Source organism: Hermetia illucens, chromosome 2 (genome assembly GCF_905115235.1).
Source record: "Hermetia illucens chromosome 2, iHerIll2.2.curated.20191125, whole genome shotgun sequence".
Classification (NCBI taxonomy): domain Eukaryota; kingdom Metazoa; phylum Arthropoda; class Insecta; order Diptera; family Stratiomyidae; genus Hermetia; species Hermetia illucens.
The window spans coordinates 92,312,908-92,336,293 of NC_051850.1; the positions used below are offsets into that span (position 1 = coordinate 92,312,908).

The 23,386-nt window shown below is 44.2% G+C and overlaps 1 protein-coding gene across 2 annotated transcripts in view; it reads right to left on the reverse strand.

Moving 5' to 3' along the window:
- The window catches only part of LOC119647920 (breast cancer anti-estrogen resistance protein 1), a 227,330-nt gene that overhangs the window by 96,743 nt on the left and 107,201 nt on the right, over positions 1 to 23,386 (reverse strand). The window contains exon 1 of one of the 2 annotated variants that reach the window (XM_038049245.1): positions 1,462 to 2,331. The exons of the other annotated variant lie outside the window; for it this stretch is intronic. Within the exon in view, the coding sequence (XP_037905173.1) occupies positions 1,462 to 1,524 (63 nt within the window). The 5' untranslated portion in view covers positions 1,525 to 2,331. Of the gene's footprint in view, positions 1 to 1,461; positions 2,332 to 23,386 lie in introns of those variants that run through there. 2 annotated transcript variants of the gene reach the window in all.

Below are 23,386 nucleotides of genomic sequence, written 5' to 3' on the forward strand. Positions count from 1 at the left end.
TGGAGCTCTTTCATAGTCATACCTTCTCCAGTTCAGGACCTTCGTATAAAAGTGACGTCGATTTCTTCCTTCTTAGGGAAAAACGGGAGATTTCGACCAGAGACGATGAAGGGTTCGTTTTCCGATTTTCTGTATGGAAGTTGATTGGTTTTTCTAACTTCAGAGATGGGACTTCTTTTGCAAGTGTCCAAAGGCTTCGAGGTTATCAAGGTGCACAAAATTTAGTGAGTCGGTCATGTTCAGTTCATGGACGATACAACGGAAAAAGAAACATGGGAAGCATTAAGTCGCTTTAGTTCATAAAGATAATTTTATTTTCCGTTTTGGGGCAAAGCGTTTTGAAGGCAAAGGGGAGCAGGGGATGTGGCGGCCCGACAACATGTGCTTTATGAATTGTTGGTATGTTTGTAATTTCACCTGGGTATTAGCATATCTCATATAAAACAACTATGACCATTGCATTCATTATTGCAGGTCTAAGTATCTGCTACGATTAGCCAAGTATTTTGAAGGCTTGATTTTTATTTGTGAAACTCATCAAAGATTTTTGCTACTATCAATCTCCATCTTTATCTACACTTGGAAATGTTTAAAAAGAGTTAGCGAATATACTTCCTAAGTAGGAAATATTTATCTTAGGTAGATAAAATACTTCAAATTGCCAGCGTAGAAATATGGAATTCGTTCATTCGCTGTTCTTTTCTGCAGCTGTATATTGAGGCGAAAATGAACACGATATTTGTAAATATTATTTTTGTGCATGCAAACCTACGTTCAAAGCAGAGACGAATGCCTGTTGCGATGATATCGGTTTTCGCAGAATGTTTGGTGTACGTAGAAGTACCTAGAACCACGTCGTGCAAAATGATAAGCAAAAGTTGTTGCTATCAAGATAAACACTCCTGGATTGCAGCTGCCTGAGTGTTTCAATAACGGAAGGGCGTTTCAATTATTATCTCTGGGCATTGATTAACCCATTCTTGATCCCCTTCTAGTTCAAATGATTGCAAAAAACTGCATGGGTGATCTCAGGTGATCTCCTCAATGGATTAATTGCCAACGCTGAGAAGCATCAGAAGCACCAGGTAATGCGAAAGCGCACGTTTGAATCCATTGACTTGATGAATATGCAAAATGCGATATTAAGATGTCTGTGACCGATGGTCTCACAGGTAGACTACACCCCTCTATAATAATATCACGTCTATGGCAGATTTTCGTTGTGCTACCGTCTCCACGCACTGAAGAAATCTCCGAATGGAGGAATCAGCAATTTTTGCAGACAGTTCTTGGAAAGCGAAGTTACATCTCATATGTATCATACCAGTCAGCATCTCTTGGCGATCTTTAGATAGTGTACAAGCCCAGGGGAAAGCAGATAAGATAAACAAGTTGTTGCTCCGGTAGTCGCAGTTATGAATTCATTAGATAAAAAAAAATTATACGAAACTCGATACCAACCTTTGGATGCCTGAATGGCACGTCGTAATCCTGTGTTTGATATAAATTTCGTTTCTCGATCATTTTTTATGGGGTTGGCTGTGATTCAGGTTTTATAGGTTCGATAAAGAAGACCGCGCAGCTAAAGCCGCGGATGCTGATTTAGTGAAGTACCACAAGAGCTGATGAGTCAGCGCATGCTTGTCCAGGTACGCATCAGATTTCTAGGAAAATCGCATTTCACCTGAGTGGTCGGCGACGGTGCAGACTATGAAAATGGGCTTCTGATGCAGATCACTTGGCACTCTAAAAATTTTATCACAGTCACTAACGCACAGCGGCACGAATCTGATACAAGTGCGAAAATATCTAACTCAAATATTTAGATAATTTTCTTAATATTTTGCACACAATACACGAACACTTGAATGTATAGTTTCACAGGTACATATATACTTCCACTAACCGCAAGAATATTAAGATGCCACCGCAATTATGAGTAACATTGTAATTTTCGAACGATCACTGAAGGTATCTTCGTAATAAACCAATCGTTCAATCGATTTAACACTTTACACGCCAGACCCGGAATCCTGCCCTCATACCACGTACTATCGGACCGGCGAACGCGATGGGACTAAAGTGACAAGAAATCGTGTTGAAACACTAGTCGCGAAGAGAGCACGCTGCAGAAAAGATACAGTGCGCACGCATAAAAGATTCTTGCCGATTGTACCAATGCTTAGGGGATTCTCGTTAAACTCTTTGAGGGTGCTCAAGAACTCTAAACTACTTTAGTTTTTCGCAGCGCGTGAATTACATGAAACCGTGTGATTGGTAAAACTGAAAGAGGACAAGGACCTTTCAAAGTGTAGCACGCTCGACCGATCTGGTATTTTAACGCACACTGTGAGCTGTAGTAAGCGCGGACAAATAGATTGAAAACTGGTTACTTGCCCGTATGTGAATTGTTGGAGCAGTGCTGCGGACTACATGCCACAAAAGCCCAGCAAGATTGTAGAGCATTTCACCTTCGCTCTTTTGTGGAAAAATCAATGTTTTAATATTTTGGACGCGTGATTATTTCTATTCATGAATGGGAAAAATGAGCGCATAACGTCCCAAAGCATTACTTTGCAGCTAAATTAGATCCGATTTTTAATTTGATAATTCCCGAGGAACTGAGGAATTTCACCTCTTAAAGGTGTTGAAAACACATGCAAAAGGCGGGTGTACATTTTTTCACAGAATATAGTCATGTGGGGTATCAAATGAAAGGTCTCGAAATTGTTTGCGAATGGGAGTGCGGAGATCTGAAATGAGTCAATTATTTCTCAGAAAATTCCAAAAAAAAATCACGGTGGTCCGTGTACGTGTTACAATATCTGCGCAAATAAAGTTATTTCCGAGTTATCACAATCTCGGCAGATGTCAGATTTTACCTAATACTAGTACTAAGTGCCAAGCATTTAGACTCGGACGATCCTACCTACTTAAAAACTAAAGGGGCGCTGGTGGTGGTGGCCGGTGGCAGGTCAGTGGGAGAATTCGTTGAGTACTCCCCGCAACATCGAGCACGTATGCAGAATGGTGTACTTCTGCATGGTTTGAACCAGAGTGTGCGAAAGTCCCAGGACATCAAGGGAAGCCGTGAGGGATTTAGATACAATACCTGTAGCTGACAATATTATGGGAACTACAACCACCCGCTTGAGACGCCAAATTTCTTTGATTTCACGAGCCAATGGCTCATAGTTCACCTTCTTCTCCACGTATTTCCGTTCAATGTTGCTATTATGGGGGATAGCAACATCAATAATATACGCGGAGCGACCCGTCAACTAACAGTACGTCAGGCTTGTTATGTGCGGTATGGCGATCAGTCAGAACTTGCCGGTCCCAATACATGCTGTAAGCAGAACTATCAAGTACTGCTTGCGGCTCATATCGGTAAACCGGACATGTTCCCGTGATCAGCCCATGCTTATATGCAAGGTTTTGATGGATAACCTTACATACAGCATTATGCCTGGTATTGCACCGGTGCCATAACAGTACAGCCAGAAATAAAATGGTCCAACGTCTCTAACGCCGAACCACACATTCTGCACTGGTCGTTCTCCACCCGTTCTTTCATGATGAGCTTTTTATAAGCTCGGGTGGCGACCACGCCATCCTGAATGGCACACATGAACCCCTCCGTCTCAGCAAAGAGCTCCCCAGCACACAGCCATCTGTTCGACAGATGCAAATCGACAAATGGCTGCCAAAGACAATTCACGTGTTTACCGTGCATTGCCTTCGACTTCCATTCATCGATCCGCTCCTGGTCCGACTTCACCCCACTCAGAGGATTGAAAGATCGATCCTTCAAGTTAAGTGGAGTCAGCCCATAGTTTGCCTTACAGACAGCCGCATTCAAGGGGCTCGCCTGCTCTTTACTGTAAAAATAAGCGCGCAGCGAATCGAATTGGCGATGTTGTTGTGCCGCCACGTCAACCACGCCCCTACCTCCCATGTGACGAGGCCGGTTCATCCCCTCCACGGCAGACTTTGGGTGATGCATTCGGAATTTGGACATAGTTGTCCGTATCCGCCGCTGGAAGTTTTCTAGGTCGGTCTTCGTCCACAGCAATATTCCGAATGCATAAGCCAGTGAAGGGATAGCGAATACATTCAACGCGCTTATTTTATTCTTCCCCGAGAGATGCGATTTCAGCACCAGCTTTACACGTCACAGGAATTCGGACAGTAGAGCATCCATCAGATCACCAACTCGAGCATGGGTTCTTTGCAGAATTCCTAGGTTCACGGCTGAACACGTCTATTATTCGCAACAGACTTCTAAGATGGTTGTCAGTACCAGCATACAGCTTGATGTCATCTACTGTATGCTGTGTCAGTTCGCACTTAGCACGTAGGCCATATTTTATTGTAAAACCATGCGCTCTAGCATCATTCAGTAGCCATGAAAAGCGAATCTTCTGACCGTGCAATCTGATAGCCGCAACTGCACCACAATACACAAGTGATTGTAGTTGCAGCAGCGACATATCAGCACACAGTCGAGATGCAATCTCATCATTGATTTGAGATAGAATTCCCGGAGTTGCTGGAGATGCATAGAGCCTGGGAATGCCTGGTCTATGCAAAGGATCCATATCCGAGAATTCTATACACGCTCTTTGGAATTCGTCCCGAACCTCAGCCGAAACCTCAGCTGGACGGTGGAGAAGAGTGCTTCGGCGAGTACTGAACCTGTTACCTGCAGTGCGGCGTGGTGTTGTTGATGCCGCCGCCTCTGTCCCCATCGACTCTCGGTCACCAGTTTTCCCGATGACTTCAAGTCGAACACGTTCCTTGATGGTGGCCGGGATTGTGTCGCTGCGAGTAGTAAAGCGGTACTGTTCTGCGACTCGCTGCACAGTCACGTGCGCGAATTGCGGGAAACGCTCAACGAATCTCTGGTGCAATAAGGGGCGGTAAGATGTTGTACCTGCCCCCGCCGTTATTTCGTAGTAGGAGCGGATGATGAAGGAGTTCATTTCTTCAGTCCATTTCATCCGCTTCCTACGCGAACCTGCTGAAGTGGTCGCCACCGATTGTGGCGAAACAGCTGCAGCATGCGGAGCTGTTCTCCTGGTCGTCGTGGCGCCTAGACGTCGAACCGCCCCACGACTAGCGGTTTCGACGCCGTGCTGTCCATTACGAGAGCTCGACCCAGTGACCAAGTCAGACGACTCCCGCCGTTTGGTATTAAAGTTATTATTGTGTTTTGAAAATTTACTGCGAACCCCCCTTAAGTTCATCCTAGGCCCGTAACAATTTGCGGTGAGAGAGACTTTAATAGGAAATATCATACCATAAAGCTTGGTGGAAATCCTACTATTATTAACAAAGCTAAAGTAGGTTAACAAGCCCCATTCGCGCCAAATTACTACATCGACATCGAACTGAACTGAACTGAATATATATTTAACGTATATTCACTACGAGCTGTATATGAGTACAACCATCGTGCACCCGAATATTTTTAAACAAAAAACCAACAAAATCATTCATACCTGAAGGGACGAGCTTTCTGTTTTCGATTTGTTAGGACTGTATTTCAATTTTCACGTAAATGCGAATCTATTAAGCAAGCAGTTTCAAACCACACGGTGTACTGGGGAGATGCAGGGAGTGGTGAAACCAGCGTGGCTACATATTACGTAGTTTTTGGTTTTAGTTAGAGCCACTGTGTATTTTATAGGCACTAACTACACTAAATGTACGGACTTGCGATTGAGTCATTATCATCATCAACGGCGCAACAACTGGTATCCGGTCTAGGCCTGCCTTAAAAAGAAACTCCAGACACCCCGGTTTTGCGCCGAGATCCACCAATTCGATAACCCCTAATGCTGCCTGACGTCCTGACCTACGCCATCGCTCCATCTTAGGCAAGGTCTGCCTCGTCTTCTTTTTCTACCATAGATATTGCCCTTATAGACTTTCCAGGTGGGATGATCCTCATCCATACGGATTAAGTGACCCGCCCACTGTAACCTATTGAGCCGGATTTTATCCACAACCGAACGGTCATGGTATCGCTCATACATTTCGTCATTGTGTAGGCTACGGAATCGTCCATCCTCATGTAGGGGGCCAAAAATTCTTCGGAGGATTCTTTTCTCGAACGCGGCCAAGAGTTTGCAATTTTTGTTGCCAAGAACCCAAGTTTCCAAGGAATACATGAGGACTGGCAAGATCATTGTCTTGTACAGTAAGAGCTTTGACCCCATGGTGAGACGTTTCGAGCGGAACAGTCTTTGTAAGCTGAAGTAGGCTCTGTTGGCTGACAACAACCGTGCGCGGATTTCATCATCGTAGTTGTTATCGGTTGTGATTTTCGACCCTAGATAGGAGAAATTGTCAACGGTCTCAAACTTGTATTCCCCTATCCTTACTCTTGTTCGTGCTTGTGTTTGACCAGTGCGGTTTGATGTTGTTGGTTGATTCGTCTTCGGTGCTGACGTTGCCACCATATATTTTGTCTTGCCTTCATTGATGTGCAGCCCAAGATCTCGCGCCAGTTACCGCCTGCTCGATCTGGATGAAGGCAGTTTGTACTTCTCGGGTGGTTTTTCCCATGATGTCGATATCGTCAGCATAGGCCAATAGTTGGGTGGACTTAAAGAGGATCGCACCTCTTGCATTTACCTAAGCATCACGGATCACTTTCTCGAGGGCCAGGTTAAAGAGGACGCATGATAGGGCATTCCCTTGTCGTAGACCGTTGTTGATGTCGAATGGTCTTGAGAGTGATCCTGCTGCATTTATCTGGCCTCGCACATTGGTCAGGGTCAGCCTAGTCAGTCTTATTAATTTCGTCCGGATACCTAATTCTCTCATGGCCGTGTCCAGTTTTACCCAGGCTATGCTATCATAGGCGGCTTTAAAGTCGATGAATAGATGATGCAACTGTTGTCCATATTCCAATAGTTTTTCCATCGCTTGCCGGACAGAGAAAATCTGATCTGTTGCTGATTTGCCTAGAATGAAGCCTCTTTGGTATGGGCCAATGATGTTGTGGGTGTATATGGCTATCCGGCCTAGCAAGATAGAGGAAAATATCTTATAGATGGTACTCAGCAACGTGATACCTCTATAATTGCTGCACTGTATGGTCTCTTACTTTTTATGTATGAGACAGATAATGCCTCATTGCCAATCGTCAGACATTGATTTGCTGTCTCATACCTTGAGCACAAGTTGATGAACCACTTGGTGTAACTGATCGCCTCCATATTTAACCAATTCGGCTGTAATTCCATCGGCTCCTGGAGGCTTATCATTTTTTAGTCGATGAATTGCACGGACTGTTTCTCCTAAACTTGGTGGTGGCAGTATTTGTCCGTCGTCTTCAGTTGGGGAGACCTCCAGCTCGCCGATGTTCTGGTTGTTCAGTAGCTCATCAAAGTACTCAACCTATCGCTCCAATATGCCCATTCTGTCGGAAATCAGATTTCCCTCTTTGTCTCGGCAGAATGAGCATCGAGGTGTATAAGGCTTCATCCTGCTGACTTGTTGGTAAAACTTCCGCGCCTGGTGCGGTTGCTCCCTGTACTTTTCTAGTTCACAGACTTGTTGGTTCTCCCAGGCTTCCTTTTTCCGTCTGTGAAGTCGCTTCTCCGCTCGACGGAGTTCGTGATAAGTCTCTGCGCGTGCCCGCGTTCTTTGAGGATGCAACATTACTCGGTATGCAGCATTCTTCCGTTCCGTTGCTTGCTTACACTCATCGTCAAACCACCGACTCTTTTTGCGGCTGGGGCCAAGTATGTTTGTGGCCGTATCAATGATAACGCTCTTCAGGTGGTTGTGAAGATCATTTGTTGATGATTCATCTCCAGGTCCTCTGTTGACTGCGGATATTGTGGCATCCATTTCCCTCTTATAGGTGTCGCCGAGGGTTGTGTTGTGGATGGCTTCAGTGTTAACTCTCACCTGGTTGTCGGGGGGGTTCTGGGAGGTGTTGTTATTCGAGCTCGGAGCACCATGCCAACTAGATAGTGATCCGAGTCTATATTGGCCCCCCTATATGTTCTGACATTCATCAAGGCTGAGAGGTAGCGGGGTTCAATCAGCACGTGGTCAATTTGGTTGAAAGTGGTCCCGTCGGGAGAGGCCCATGTTTCTTTGTGGACCGCTTTCCGCGCAAACCAGATACTTCCAACAACCATTTCGTGTGACCCTGCTAATTGAATAATCCGCGGTCCGTTATCATTTGTATTTTGGTGTAAGCTATGGGAGCCAACGCATCGCCTGAATACGGGCTCCTTCCCTACTTGACTGTTAAAATCCCCAAGTATGATTTTGATATCATATCTGGGACAGGCTTCGAGGGTTCGTTCTACTGCCTCGTAGAAGGTATCCTTCTCCGACTCTGCAGTCTCCTCTGTAGGGGCGTGAACATGAATGAGGCTTATATTTCTAAACTTGCCTCGCAAACGTAGAATGCACAGCCGTTCGCTTATGTTTTCAAAGCCGATAACAGCAGGTTTCATTTTTTGGCTAACTAGGAAACCTACTCGAAGCACATGGTTTACTGGATGGCCACTATAATATATGATGTAGCGGCTCTTCTCCAGGAAACCGGTCCCTGTCCAAGCCATCTCCTGTAACGCTGTTACATCAGCCCTATATTGGGACAGGGTATTGGCTAGCTGCTCATCAGCTTCATCTCTGTACAGAGAGCACACGTTCCATGAGAAAATGCGCAAATCATTATTCCGTTGTCGTTGCCGGGTTCGTCTTTGTGGATTACAGTCTGAGGCTCCTGTTGTGGCTTCGTAACAAGTTGTTTTCCGTATAGGGTTGTCAGCCCTACCCAATCCCTAACCTGGAGGACCAGTTGGTACAATTTGTCCCGTTTTTAGGCGCGATTGAATGGGGCAACTTTATGCGTACATCGTACATCTAGCAGTATGTACCCTTGCTTCTCCAATACATTCGTACCAACAAGTAGATCAATGTTTTCGATGCGATGACCAGTTAGACTGAGAACCTAGGTTTTGTTGGTGTTCATCTTCAATTCGGCTATTTTTGCCTCTCTCTCCAATCCAGAGTCATATGGCTACGGTCCATCGCTCGGTGGGAGAGCAAGCATATATTATGGTACATTAAAAAACAATTGCCTGTGAGTTGGGGATTAAGAAAATCTTAATCCCGCTTGTCGTAAAAAGCAACTGAAAAGGATAGAAATTTGTAGTTTAGCTATGTCCATATTTTTAAACTGTCCTATTACCGAGACGTCAACAACACCTCAAATAGGGACTGACAGCACGCCCAACCAGACCGGGGGGCGACCAACCTAAGGATGGGGTGAAGGCAACATCAAAAGGCCCGCAAACAGCGATGATGCGTTTTAATGGAAAGTTTGTGCGACCATGTGAAAATGTATTTCTGCATCCCCGATTGTCGCAAACACTTGAAGCAGTGACGCGGTGGCTCTAAACTACAGAGACGTCAGTTTTAAATTGAGGATAGCCTCGATTCGGGCTGAAGCCCACTGGACAGGACTCTGATTGGATTGGATTGTCCTTTTTGCATCTCCATGTATAGTATGGCCCTTAGATCGAGCGTTTTATGTAAATTTTAGCCGCTGAAATTACCACTGCTTCTATCTTTTGTAGTATCGTCCGCCAAGGGGCCATAGTTTCGATTTTTCTCTAGATTTTTTTCACTAGTGTGGAATCTCATTCTCTGCTTCTCAAGTGCAAAGGGCATAATTTATTACTTGCCATGACGATAGCCTGATATATTTGGCTAGGCGATTGTTTCTCATAGGAAAACTCACGAAGAAAATGCACTTGATTGTTGTGCAATGCTTTTAAATCAACTACCCCCTTTCTCCCTGATGACGTGGGATAGCAAACCTCAATTTTTCGGCAGCTCTATTGTGCATGTTGTTGTTTGCAAGAACTACCCTTACCTGTCTATTGACAGATTCTATATCCTTATTACTCCACTGTATCACATCGAAATTATATAGAAGAAGGGGAAAGGCAAAGGTGTTGATTGCCACGATTTTATTTTTCCCGAAAAGCTCAGTTTTCAGGACAAGATCCAGACGCCGTTCAAATTCCCCCAGCAATTTAGATTTAATGATTGCCATAGCATTTACGGGATGGCCTCGCATGAACCCATGAGGTGTGGGAGCCACGTTGCTTCTAAATTGCAACGGGTGGGTTCACTCCAAACAATTCTCCAGAAGTCTTCTGCCTGATCCAGATCGAGGTTATTTTCACGATCTGAGCTAGCGAGATATTTAAAGAATCCCTGTTGGTTTTGAAAGAGCAAGGTCTTGTCGGTCCTTCGCTGAAAGCTCTTTTGATACCTACGGATGCGATTGGAGCATACCATAAGTTTTTGCTTCAGCACTTCGAGGATTTTTTCGATTGGCATATCATTGGACAGATGGTAGCTTCCAATGATGTCGGCAACGCATTTGTGCACTGTTGGTGATGGATTTCCAAGAAATGCTTGACACAACCAATCTTCTTCCTCAAATTTTTGAGTCTTTTCTTGACTAGAAATATTCAGAATGGCAAATTTCTCCTGCACGTATCTCTGTTATTCGTTCCACGTTGTTGATTATTGGGACGAATAACCGTGGCAGCTGTAACGTAGACCAGGCTATGAACCTCTGTAGCAGTATATTGCTAGCCAAACGATCAGCCAAATTTCTGTCAACCGCAGCAATGATGTTCGTAGTTGTCGAAGTAAACTTTAGTTTTAGCATCCTTGGCCTAGCGCCTAGGAAAATCTCAGCATATTCTGTGAATTCGGCCTGGAATGCGGTCAAAGCCTCATTGTAAATTGGGTCGACATCACCAGTTACTCAACTTCTCCTGATTGCTGGGTTCAAGTGTGCCTTGTAGGTGGAGTATTCTATTCTATTCTATGGAGTATGCTCCTTTGTTCATTCTGGTAAGCTGATGACTCCAAACTGAGCTCAAGTGAAACTTCGTGGAAAATTTATTGCCTAGTTCCAGCAACTCCGGTTTTTCACTATCACCCGGAACAGGACTTAGCTCTGGAGAGCGGGTTGTAAACGCGTTATGAAGTCGGTATCGTTGAGTTGGTTCGTCTAAACCATACAACGCCTATGCCTCTCGTCTCTGGTGATGAACGGTATAGCCGCCAAAACATACAAGGGGGAAGAGCCGTTCTAGTGTTTTTGAGTGACTGTTAACCTTGTTGGGTACTGTCTTCGTGTCCCTGGGGTCCAATCAATAGAATTTAAACAAATGTTTCCAGTTGGATTGTCACGAGTAATAGGGAACTAGTCAGCCCTGTAACAGAGCTCCAATGTTGTAATGCCCCTTGGTTACCTCCAAAGCTAGGCAAGGTATTTGAATAGGAGCCTCTAAAATACAGTGTGCTGTCACTGCAATCCATCCGATAGGCGCCGCGTAGATTCCCTCACCCCGGATTACGGATTTGTTAAGGAGGTTTGCTCACCCAGAAAGGGAAGAATAGGTTGGGGGAGATGAGCACAAGTGTAAACGTTCTGCTTGCCTGCGGATATTTATTTACAAGATCATCTTGCGATATTCGTAACTGACCCGGTGGGTCATGTTATTATCCGCAACTCATAACACGCGCCTGGTCGCATGCTGCTCTGCGTTTGTCACTCAGGTTAACCTGCCAGGTATATGTATATATATATATTCTCGGCTAGGTCGCGTGGAGAACGTCATCGATAACAAGCAGGAATAGCACTGAACGCAAACTGCGCCCTTGCCGTCGAAATTTTATTGCGATTGTAGCACGTGATTTTTGCCCCGTTATACAATATGTCGCTTAGAGTTCGTCAGAGCAGAGACAAACTTCTCTCGAGACTATCTCACTTCTGCCCCACGGATCATCGTGATTAAAACGGCAATGGTTTGCCCTGTCTTAACGAGAGAAATTGTCAGTAAACACTATTTTAAAAGTTGGGTATTCGCCAAGAAAGAGTGATCAGTGCACTAAACAGAAGTAGTGCGGCGGACTCAGGACCACTCTTCTTTAATGCATTCTAGGATAATTTTAGCGACGGGAGGGAATACGCACGGGCAAGATAGAAATAGATTGGGTTAAGTGGAAGATTCGGAAATAATTATCTATAAAAAGATGCTTTAGAGATCTAGACTTCTAGTAAACATGATGAAGGTGCGGAAAATTCGGAGAAGAGGCAGGGATTAGAACTAATATCTTCAGAGGCTACGCTATTTTTAGTACAACAATAACACAATAGAAGGAGGTGCTGAACAGTCTGGTGCTAGGCCCTAGAAACTACAGCCTTAAGATGATTGTCGACGTTTTAAATGCATGAGCCTCAAAGTGTGGAAACCGAATGACGAAAATCAGAGACCAAACCTTTGCTTGAAGTGGTTGGCAACATTGGATGTTCGACCATCTTCCGAGGTAGAGGGTTGTTTTTGATTGTCGACCAGGCATACCTCAATTCCTGATACCGAAGCAACGAGACTTAGCCAAAGGTAAAGGGGAAGAAAGGGCGTCAGTAGCTGGAGGAAGAATACAAGGCTCTCCTAAGTAGTCTCTACGAAGTTATAATCAACAAGAACACCAATTGACGTGCTCGTTGCTGAAAATATTTACAAATCTTTGTCGCTATATGAGAAAAGTGGACTTTAACCAGTAGGCCAAGACGCCATCTTGGTGCTTAGTTTTACCGAGGAGAATTTACGAGAGATCTGCGGACGCATTGAATATAATAAGATCCTGGAGTCCAATGGTATTTCGAACAAACTTCACAAGTTGGCAATTAAGACCACGCCTCAGTACATTTGATGGAAGTCCAATTCCTGTCCAGCAGAAGAGCGACAAGTTGATTCTACTATCAAAACACCTAAAACTTTAAGGCATTATATGAAAGCTGCCCCCATTCATCTATCTAATGCGCGGTCAATCATAGAGACGCGATTGTAGTGGCGATGCGGTAGCAATGGATGCTAGTAAGCGCTGCGTGGTAGTGCCACTAAATCTCAGAAAAGCCTGTATTTTGGTTAACTGGGATTGGATAAGGCTCACTAAAGCGTCTAAATCGGAGATCCCTGATTATTTGGCTCGGCTAGTCGAAGGTTATTTCTTTCCGAGCAAAAAAATACTACCAATATCTAGGTTGGTCATTGTGAGGTTGTCTCAAAATCTATCATTAGATACGTGAGGCTGATGATTGATGAAGCTGTGGCGCAGCGGGGTTAACAACATTGTTGTTAATTCGATTGACACTTGCCACACCGGTGTTCTCCGTGGCAGAGTAGGCCCGGATGAGGTCGAAATAAATAATTGAATTGAATTTAAAAAATGAATTTGGTGTCAATTGATTTGTGAATTAAGTAAGAAAAGGATTAAAAGTTGTGAAGTTTTTGTTAGCATTATATTTTAAATTATGAAATAAAAACGGAATGGGGATGAGCGAAAATATTATCACAGGCTGCTTATCGCAGTTTCGGCAGGAGCAAGTGGGGTCATCGTCTGGAACAGCATTTGGTTGAGTAGTGTATGTTACTGCAGTAATGATTCACTTGGTTCTTATGGTCAACCAGGCGCACTATCTTTACCAGAGAATGAAGGCGAACCCATCCGAAGTGACTAATGACTTCTAAGAAGCCACAAGGAAGGAGATTCCAGGAAATGGCAGCAATAATGGGATAATTCTTAAAAGGGTCACTGAATCCATACATGGATCCCGTGTACAGCGAAGACACTACATTTGAATTGCAACCTGACGTAGTTTCCTACGGGGCACCATGGTTACAGGAAGCATTGTATTGGTTCGGATTGGATGACTCTCGCGACTAATACGCCGCTCCACCAGTGCCCACCCCAGCTTATTAGATTTCGGCAGCCAATAATTGGTTGATCACTGGAGAGTTGAAGCATGAGTTTTATTTGTGATAGTAGGATTCACTCAGGAACTCATCATGTTCCATATTATGGATATAAAAGATATTTTGAGGGTTAGATAGGAGTAACTTCATGATTTTTCAGATTTTTAGGCTGAGTAATTTCTAAATACGGGCACGTGTAATGTTTTCTATCCTTGAAACTTCCTTCTATACCACTGGGATACATACGAAGGGCATGGAGACGGGCAAAAGTGGTCTTTATTCTGAAAGCGGATAAAAATGATCCTTTTCACCCTAAATCTTTCAGACCAATTTGCCTAACATCGCTCGTACTCAAAACGGTGGAGAAGGTTATAGATGATTATATTAGAACCAACGTTCTAAAGCGTAATCCCCTACATCACTGTTAGCACGCTTACCGGGGAGGACAGTCAACTGAAACTGTTCTGTATCAGCTGACAGAGGTACTACGGGGTGCCATAGAAACAAAAGAAATTGCACTGTGCGCGTTTTTGGATATCGAAAGAGCATTCGACAACACATCCCACACAGAGATATAAGATGCCCTGAGCCGCAAAGGAGTGGGAAACACTCTCACACTCTGGATGGGCAAAATGCTAGAAAGCAGGCAAATAGAGGTACCGACAGTTACAAATTCTATTATCATGAATACCACTCAAGGCTGTCCACAGGGTGGGGTACTATCGCCGCTGATGTGGAGTATGGTAGTGGATGAATTCCTGAACGTGTTAACTAATACTGGAATACAAGTCCAGGGCTACGCGGACGACATTGTTTTAATCTATAGTGGCAAATATGAAGATACCCTATGTGATAGAATCCAAACTGGACTAAGGGTTACTAGTGCCTGGTGCAGAAGGTTGGACTGCCGGTCAACCCAGCCAAAATCACTATAGTACAATTCACTAGGAGGCGTAAGCTTGATCAACATTACATGATATGGAGGTGAAAAGAGAAGCAGAGGTCAAATATTTGGGAATCACGCTAGACCAAAAATTACTCTGGAAGACACATGTCGGAAACACTTATCGGAAAGCTACGAGGGCATGATGACTTGCAGATCCATAGCAGGAAAAAATGGGGTTGCAGCCCGAAGATACTATTTTGGATATATATTGCAATAGTAAGGCCAATGAGCCTATGGAGCGGTAATTTGGGCAGAAAGAACCCAACTCAGCACACAAACCAGGGAATTACACAAGCTCCAAAGGCTGGCTTACGTGTGTATCAGTGAGGCAATGAGGACATGCCCAACGGAGGTCCGCCTGGGATTAACCCGTCTCCATCTGCACATACAGATGCATGCAAGGAGGGCAATATTCAGCATGGTAGGTAGTATGAGTGAGGCGGGGAGCTGCCTAAATCTAAGGAAGATCGGTATTCTTTCTAGGCGGTATCCCGAATTACTGATACCAAGGGATAATATGACAACGAGATTTCACTTGAAGAAGTTTGAAACACGTTAGAGTAACAAGGCAAACTGGGAAAGCGTGGCTGCGACATAAGGCTTAAACCAGCAACTGATTACTTGGTACACTGACGGATCCCTCACAACAGAGGGAGTGGGTGCCGGAGTCATTGGTCCAAGGAAAATGTACTTTGAGCCAATGGGTAGGTACACTAGCATATTCCGGGCGGAAATATACGCCATAGACAAATGTGCCTCCTTTAATTTGCAAAGGAAATATAGAGGGCAGAACATAACTATTCTCACCGATAGTCAAGTAGCGATCAAGGCACTTAGGTCCAACCAGGTAGACTCTAAATTGGTATGGGAATGCCTTGAGAGACTGAATACACTCGGCTTGTCCAACAAGGTCTGGACATTTTGGGTTCCACGCCATGCTGGGTTAGGAGGCAACGAGGCAGCGGACGAACTAGCCAAGAAGGGAGCAGGGACGCCTTTACATGGGCCAGAACCCTTCTGTGGAATCGAAAACGGTTTCATGGCTATGAATCTAAGAAATGATGAAGAACGGTTGAGGGAACTATATTGGGCGGGCCTACCAGGGATGGAGCAGTCCAGGGTGCTTATTGGGGGATACGAACCCATACGCACAAAGGATTGCTTAAACCTCACCAAAAAGAACCTCCGAATCATAGTAAGAATTCTCACTGGTCATTGTCGGCTGAACTATCACGTAGGGAAGCTAAGGATATCTACGGACACTGCCTGCAGGTTTTGTGAGGAGGAGGACGAAATCTCTATACACGTCCTGGGACAGTGTCCGGCACTTGGGGAAAGTAGGTCGAGGCATCTGGGAGAACACTTACTACCAGATGCAAGGCTGAAAGATCTGGAATTCGGGAACATACTAAAGTTCCTAACGGTTATAGGCCTGCTTGGGATACTATGATCAATAGGTACATTCTAACCAGTAAAAGGGGCACAATAGTTCTTCAAGGACGCGGTGCGACTTGATTATAACAATACCACTGATGGCAAAACTACGTGCCCCTATTAATCGATTAATACTTCACATCGCTTTATTGGGTGAAAAAGGTTTCACATCCTCCGTTTATATGTATTCCCCTTAAACTGCATGCGTGGAAGTTAAGAGCACAGGATATCTATCAGGTGTACTGTGGGTAGGTGTGATAGACAATTTTGTTGACACAAAACCTTAAAAAATTTGAATGAAATTATCAGCTTTTATTGGATTTTGTAATTTTGTATTTAATGTGTTTAATGTGTTGTGTATAACATAATCTACCCGAATTGTCTAGGAAGAACCAAATTAATTCTAGTTCAAACTGACTCGCTTAGATTTCGTAGCACTGGCACTGCGAGCGATTTTTCGCAGCGAGCACCTAACGTGGAGAGCACATTGTCGGATTAATCAATAAAATTCGTTGTGATAACATTTCAGTTGACATGGCTGATAGCTGCCTGCGACGATTAGATTCCACAACGATTTCTCGTTTAGGCTGTTCCCTACTTGGGAAAATTAGAAGCAATAAATTCGCCCAGTACATCTACGCAATTTCGACTTCCATTTCGGAGCTGCCTTTCAGATCCGGCGTGGAGAATTTGCACGATGAAGTGGTTATGAGCCGATACAGAGTAGCGATAAACTGCTCAAGGTGATTAGCATCCAGTCTAATCTAATTCACATAGTTCAGCCATTTTTAGCAGCCTGCAATATGGGTTTCAATTAATGCGTTCTCATGGAAATTCGATTACAGGTGCTATAGATGGGGAAATGGCATTGCAGGTAGAAAATGGTAATAGTTAGCGGTGGGTGTGGGTGGCGAATAAAGCGTTCAGTCATCGGATAAATATACGATCCAGTCATAATGCTTATTGTAACACCTATCTTTATCGCCCCGTAAATAGTCTGTGAAGAATGTCGCGTATAAACACTGAGATACCTAACCTTGGTGGCATTTTGTTTGCACTTAGGCTGAAGTTCAAAATGTATAAATACACGTTAAGAAAACATCTGTGAGGGAACTGACTGATTTCAAAATGATGTTAAACGTAAACCTATGATCATTTGCGTGGCTAGAGGGAACTCTGCTTCTTACTTTGTGATAATTTGATAATATACAGACATTTGTTGTTTTAAAGGGAATGAAAATTAAAGGTTGCCTAATAACCTGCGCCGCTTCGGTCACGCTGTTCTTAGGGTAGAGGTGAGGCAGCGTCTGATAAGTTGCCTCTGTCCTGGTACGAAACCGTTGCCGTCTTCGTCTTGATCCTTAAACCTGCCATTTGTGCATTTCTTTGTTCAACCTTTTATTATGGACGAGGTTAATATACATATACTGCAGGCCCTTGGAGAGGAAATAGTGGTGCCAGAAGTTATTTTTCTGCGAAACGGTTCCGCAATTTTCGCCCATTCAAGATTAAAGAGTTCTTGAACTTAAAAATATGAGCGAACTTAAACAGGCAACCTCAGAAGAGTTGGAAAAAATATGTTCCATCTATATTCAATCTCTTATTTATTTCATGGTAAGACGTCTGGAAGAAGTAATAACCAATAATGGAGGCCCTACTTTTTATTAAAGTTGTTCAAACCTTAAAAAATTACCAATGGCTTTATAATTACTTCGCACCTATTCGTCAACTCGCTTTGGACACCAGCTTTGCCTGGGCGGGGTAGAGTATATGTTCATTACTAAACTAAGGGTGTTCAATAAATGAATCTGAAAACTTAAAATTTTGATTCTCCTCTCAGGTACTTAAAACGCACTCCGACTTTGTGCAATCAAGTCGCGGTCATGGCACGGATTTTGGAGACTTCACCAGATTAATGTTCCACCAAGGAGAAATCTTTGGAAGGCATACCCTTCATTTTAGTGGAAAGCCTGCATTTACTGTCTACGGCGCGGTCAGACAGAAAGAAGGGTACAGCAACTCCCATAATGAGAGAACCTGGGAACTGTCGGTGACACAGTACCCTAATTCTTCCAGAAAACGGGAGAGGTAGGCTCGGTATAAGGAAACTTCAGACGCAAAGCAGAGGGAATGGTAGGCTTAATCTGACAAGAAAAGTCTAGTGTCTAGTGTCCTATGTGGGAACGTATCCATGTGGACTGGACAACGTGAACCTGGGAAGGCTAGTAGCCTACGACAGCGCAAGGTGCGAAAAAAGGCGAAACTCCTTGGGAATGAGGGCACGGGTGTTGTAACAATATCCAAAAGAAATCGGACTCAAGGAAACGGAACTTTGGCGTTAAGGAAAGCACAATCTGGTAACCTCGGTGAGATTCACACTAGACGTAACAGACTCTTCAGTTAACGGCGGTTTTTCAGCACATATCATAAAGGTTAAACACATTAACTAGCATCCACCATTCTACGGGCAGCAAGGCTGAGAAATTTATGGGAATGCCCTTGTATCTTTCTGGTAGAAGAGCCATAAATTCGATTTAACAAAATCTGCAATATTATATCAACAAAGGGGACTAGAATCTTCTACAATAAGACATCCTCTAGATCGCGCTGCATTGCGACAATTCTGTAATCAAATCCTAGCTACGGTCATCTTACAATACCGTGTAATGATGAGAAAAAAAAGCGTGATAGTGGCCTCTATGTATTTACCCTACGATTGTCTCAGGAAATGTATGCGCAGACAGGTGATCTCAAACTCGAAGTTATTTGATTTTTTGCAGATCCTGACTGGAAGCTCCGAACTGCAGATTTTTGCAGTATTTTGCGGTTTCCTGCTGGAAACAAGAACTGCAAAAACTCAGGGAATCAACCAGACGACTTCTGAATCATTCTTATAAAAGCGAAAAGAATGAACACTGATTAAACTTTCGAAACTCACAACGTGAATACATAAGGCTTTTAAGTAGTTGTAAACGAGATCCCCGTAGAATGCATTGTTAACAACTGGAATGTGAAAGAGACACTTCAAGGCTAAGCAGAATCCTCAATAGGGGTGAGTCGGCTAAGTTATGCTTTCTTAGAAAGCCCGATGTAACTTTCACCAACTCAAAAGTTGCGTAAGTAAAATCTACAAATTCTTCAACACGAAAATATTGCAAGACAAATATGAATCCTGCAAAGCAGTGGCGGACTTTGTGCTATCCTCAGTAAAACAAAATTAAAATTGTGATATCAGGGAAGGAGATAAATAAAGTACAGTTGAAGTTATACACTATGCTAAATCCTAATTGATCTACCAAGAAAATGTATTTAATGTCGTTAGAAAAAACATGATCGGATCGAGTAACAAGCCTTGGAAAAATGCTAGGGCATCCACTTCAATCGTCGCGCATTGATATCTGCGCTCTAGAAGAAACCCGACTGTGTCAACAAATGTGACTTAGAATGCTAATGCGCTAAAAATAGCTATAACCTCTCTATTTTGGTAACCCACACACTCTTTACGGTGTTGGCATTGCCATCTCAGAGGGTTTCCGCGATCCCATTAAAGAAGTCGAACGATTTGATGATCGGCTGATGAAGATCACCATTCTATAACTGATTGCAGTATTCACTCCTTCATTGCGTACGCACCACAGACAGGTCGACCTGATTCCGAGAAAGATGCAACTTCTCGATGCGTGTGCCTACTGATGACTATATCATCATTGCCGGCGACCTGTGGGTGAAAATATAATCGGTAACAAGTACCACGGCGGAAAGGGGTTTGAAGTGCGCAATGAGGATAGCGAGCGTGTAATTGATTTTGTGGAAACCCATGGCCTTGTATATAAAATCATCAAAGGATTGTCATATCTTCCTACATTTTTTAGTGGGAATAGTAAAACCCAAATCGACTATATTCTCATAAGACGTCGACCTTTTAGCACGGTCACTAACTCCAAAGTCGTCCCCTATGAAACCTACCTACCGTACCTCAACATCGAATGTTGATTGCCATCCTAGGATTCAAGCCACCAATAAAAAGCGTGAGGAATGCGCTGGCGCGCCGCACATTAAATGATGCCGATTTCGTGAGAAGCAAAAAGAAATGATCTCACTTATCCGATTACTAGTCATTACGAATGTGGTAGAACCGTGGAACCAAATTAAAGACACGACCCGCAAAACGGTTTATGCAACCTTCGGGGCTACCAAGCCAGGTGAATGGTACACCTACCGAGATACTTGACTTTGGAATGACGATGTTGAAATGAATAACGATTTGCGCATTTTCTCATGGAATGTGCGCTCTCTGTACAGAGAAAAAACTGATGAGCAGCTAGCCGATACCCTGTCCCAATATAGGGCTGATGTAACAGTGTTACAGGAGATGCGTTGGACAGGGACCGTTTTTCTAGAGAAGAGCCGCTACACCATATATTATAGTGGCCATCCAGTAAACCATGTGCTCGGAGTAGGTTTCTTAGTCAGCCAAAAAATGAAACCTGATGTTATCGGCTTTGACAATATAAGCGACTGCCTAGGCACTGTGCGCTTGCGAGGCAAGTTTAGAAATGTAAGCCTCATTAATGTTCACGCCCCTACAGAGGAAACTGCAGCGTCGGGGAAGGATACCTCCTACGAGGCAGTAGAACGATCACTCGAAGGCTGTCCCAGATATGATATCAAAATCATCATCATCATCAACGGCGCAACAACCGGTATGCAGTCTAGGCCTGTCTTAATAAGGAACTCTAGACATCCCGGGTTTTGCGCTGAGGTCCACCATTTCGATATCCCTAAAAGTTGTCTGGCGTCCTGGCCCACGCCATCGCTCCATCTTAGGCAGCGTCTGCCTCGTCTTCCTTTTCTACCATAGATATTGCCCTTATAAACTTTCCGGGTGGGATCATCCTCAATTATATGGATTAAGTGACCCACCCACCGTAACCTATTGAGCCGGATTTTATCCATAACCGGACGGTCATGGTATCGCTCATAGATTTCGTCATTGTGTAGGCTACGGAATCGTCTATCCTCATGTAGGGGGTCAAAAATTCTTTGGAGGATTCCTCTTTCGAACGCGGCCAAGAGTTCGCAATTTTTCTTGCTGAGAACCCAAGCTTCCGAGGAATACATGAGGGCTGGCAAGATCAATGTCTTGTACAGTAAGAGCTTTGACCCTATGGTGAGACGTTTCGAGCGGATCAGTTTTTGTAAGTTGAAATACGCTTTGTTGGCTGACAACAACCGTGCGCGGATTTTATCATCGTAGATGTTATCAGTTGTGATTTTCGACCCTAGATAGGAGAAAATATATCAAAATCATACTTGGGGATTTTAACAGCCAAGTAGGGAAGAAGCCCGTATTTAGGCGATACGTTGGTTCCCATAGCTTACACCAAAATGCAAATGATAACGGACTGAGAATTATTCAATTAGCAGTGTCACACGAAATGGTTTTTGGAAGTATTTGGTTTAAGCGGAAAGCGGTCTACAAACATACATGGGCCTCCCCAGACGGGACCACTTGCAACGAATTTCACCACGTGTTGATTGAACGCCGCCACTTCTCAGCCTTGATGAATGTCAGAACATATAGGGGGGCCAATATAGACCGGATCACTATCTCGTTGGCATGGTGCTGCGAGCTCGAATAACAACACCACCCAGAATCCCTTCTGACAACCAGGTGGGAGTTAACACTGCAGCCATCCACAACACAACCCTCCACGACACCTATAACAGGGAAATGGATGTCGCAATAACCATCAACAGAGGACCTGGAGATGAATCATCAACAAATGATCTTCACAACCACCTGAGGAATGTTATCATTGATACAGCCAAAAAACATCCTTGGCTCCAGCCGCAAAAAGAGTCGGAACGGCTGGTTTGACGATGAATGTAAGTTAGCAACGGAACGGAAGAATGCCGCATACCGAGTAATGTTGCATTCTCAAAGAACGCGGGCACGCGCAGAGACTTATCACGAACTCCGTCGAGGGGAGAAGCGACTTCACAGACGGACAAAGGAAGCCTGGGGGAACCAACAAGTCTGTGAACTAGAAAAGTACAGGGAACAACCACACTAGGTGCAGAAATTTTACCAACAAGTCAACAGGATGAAGCCTTATTCACTTCGATGCTCATCCTGCCGAGACAAAGAGGGAAACCTGATTTCCGACAGAATGGACATATTGGAGCGATGGGTTGAGTACTTTGATGAGCTACTGGAAAACCAGAACATCGCCAACTGAAGACGATGGACAAATACTGCCACCACCAAGCTCAGGAGAAACAGTCCATGCAATTCATCAGCTAAAAAATCATAAGTCGCCAGGAGCCGATGGAATTTCAGCCGAATTGGTTAAACATGGAGGCGACCAGTTACACCGAGTAGTTCATCAACTTGTGCTCAAGGTATGGGACAGCGAATCAATGCCTAACGATTGGCAACGAGGCATTATCTGTCTCATACATAAAAAGGGAGATATCACATAGTGCAGTAATTATAGAGGTATCACGTCTCTGAGTACCATCTATAAGAAATTCTCCGCTATCTTGCTAGGCCGGAGCGTATGGGGCCGCTCAGAACATCATTGACCCCTACCAAAGAGGCTTCACTCCAGGCAAATCAGTAACAGATGAGATTTTCTCTATGCGGCAAGCGATGGAAAAACTGTTAGAATATGGACACCAGTTGCACCATTTAATCATCGACTTTAAAGGCCACCTTGATGGCATAGCCTGGGTAAAACTGTACACGGTCATGAGAGAATTCGGTATCCCGACGAAATCGATAAGACTGACTAAGGTGACCCTGACCAATGTGCGAGACCAGAGAAAAGCAGCAGGATCACTCTCAAGACCATTCGACATCAACAACGGTCTACGACAAAGGGATGCCCTATTACGGGTCCTCTTTAACCTGGCCCTCGAGAAAGTGATTCGGGATGCTGATGTAAATGCAAGGGGTGCGATGCTCTTTAAATCCACCCAACTATTGCTGACGATATAGACATCATGGGAAGAACCACCCCAGACGTACAAACTGCCTTCATCCAGATCGAGGCAGGCGGTAACTGGCGCGAGATCTTGGGGTGCACATCAATGAAGGCAAGACAAAGTACATTGTGGCAACGTCAGCACCGAAACCAACCAACCAATAACATCAAACCGCGCTGGTCAAATGGGAAGA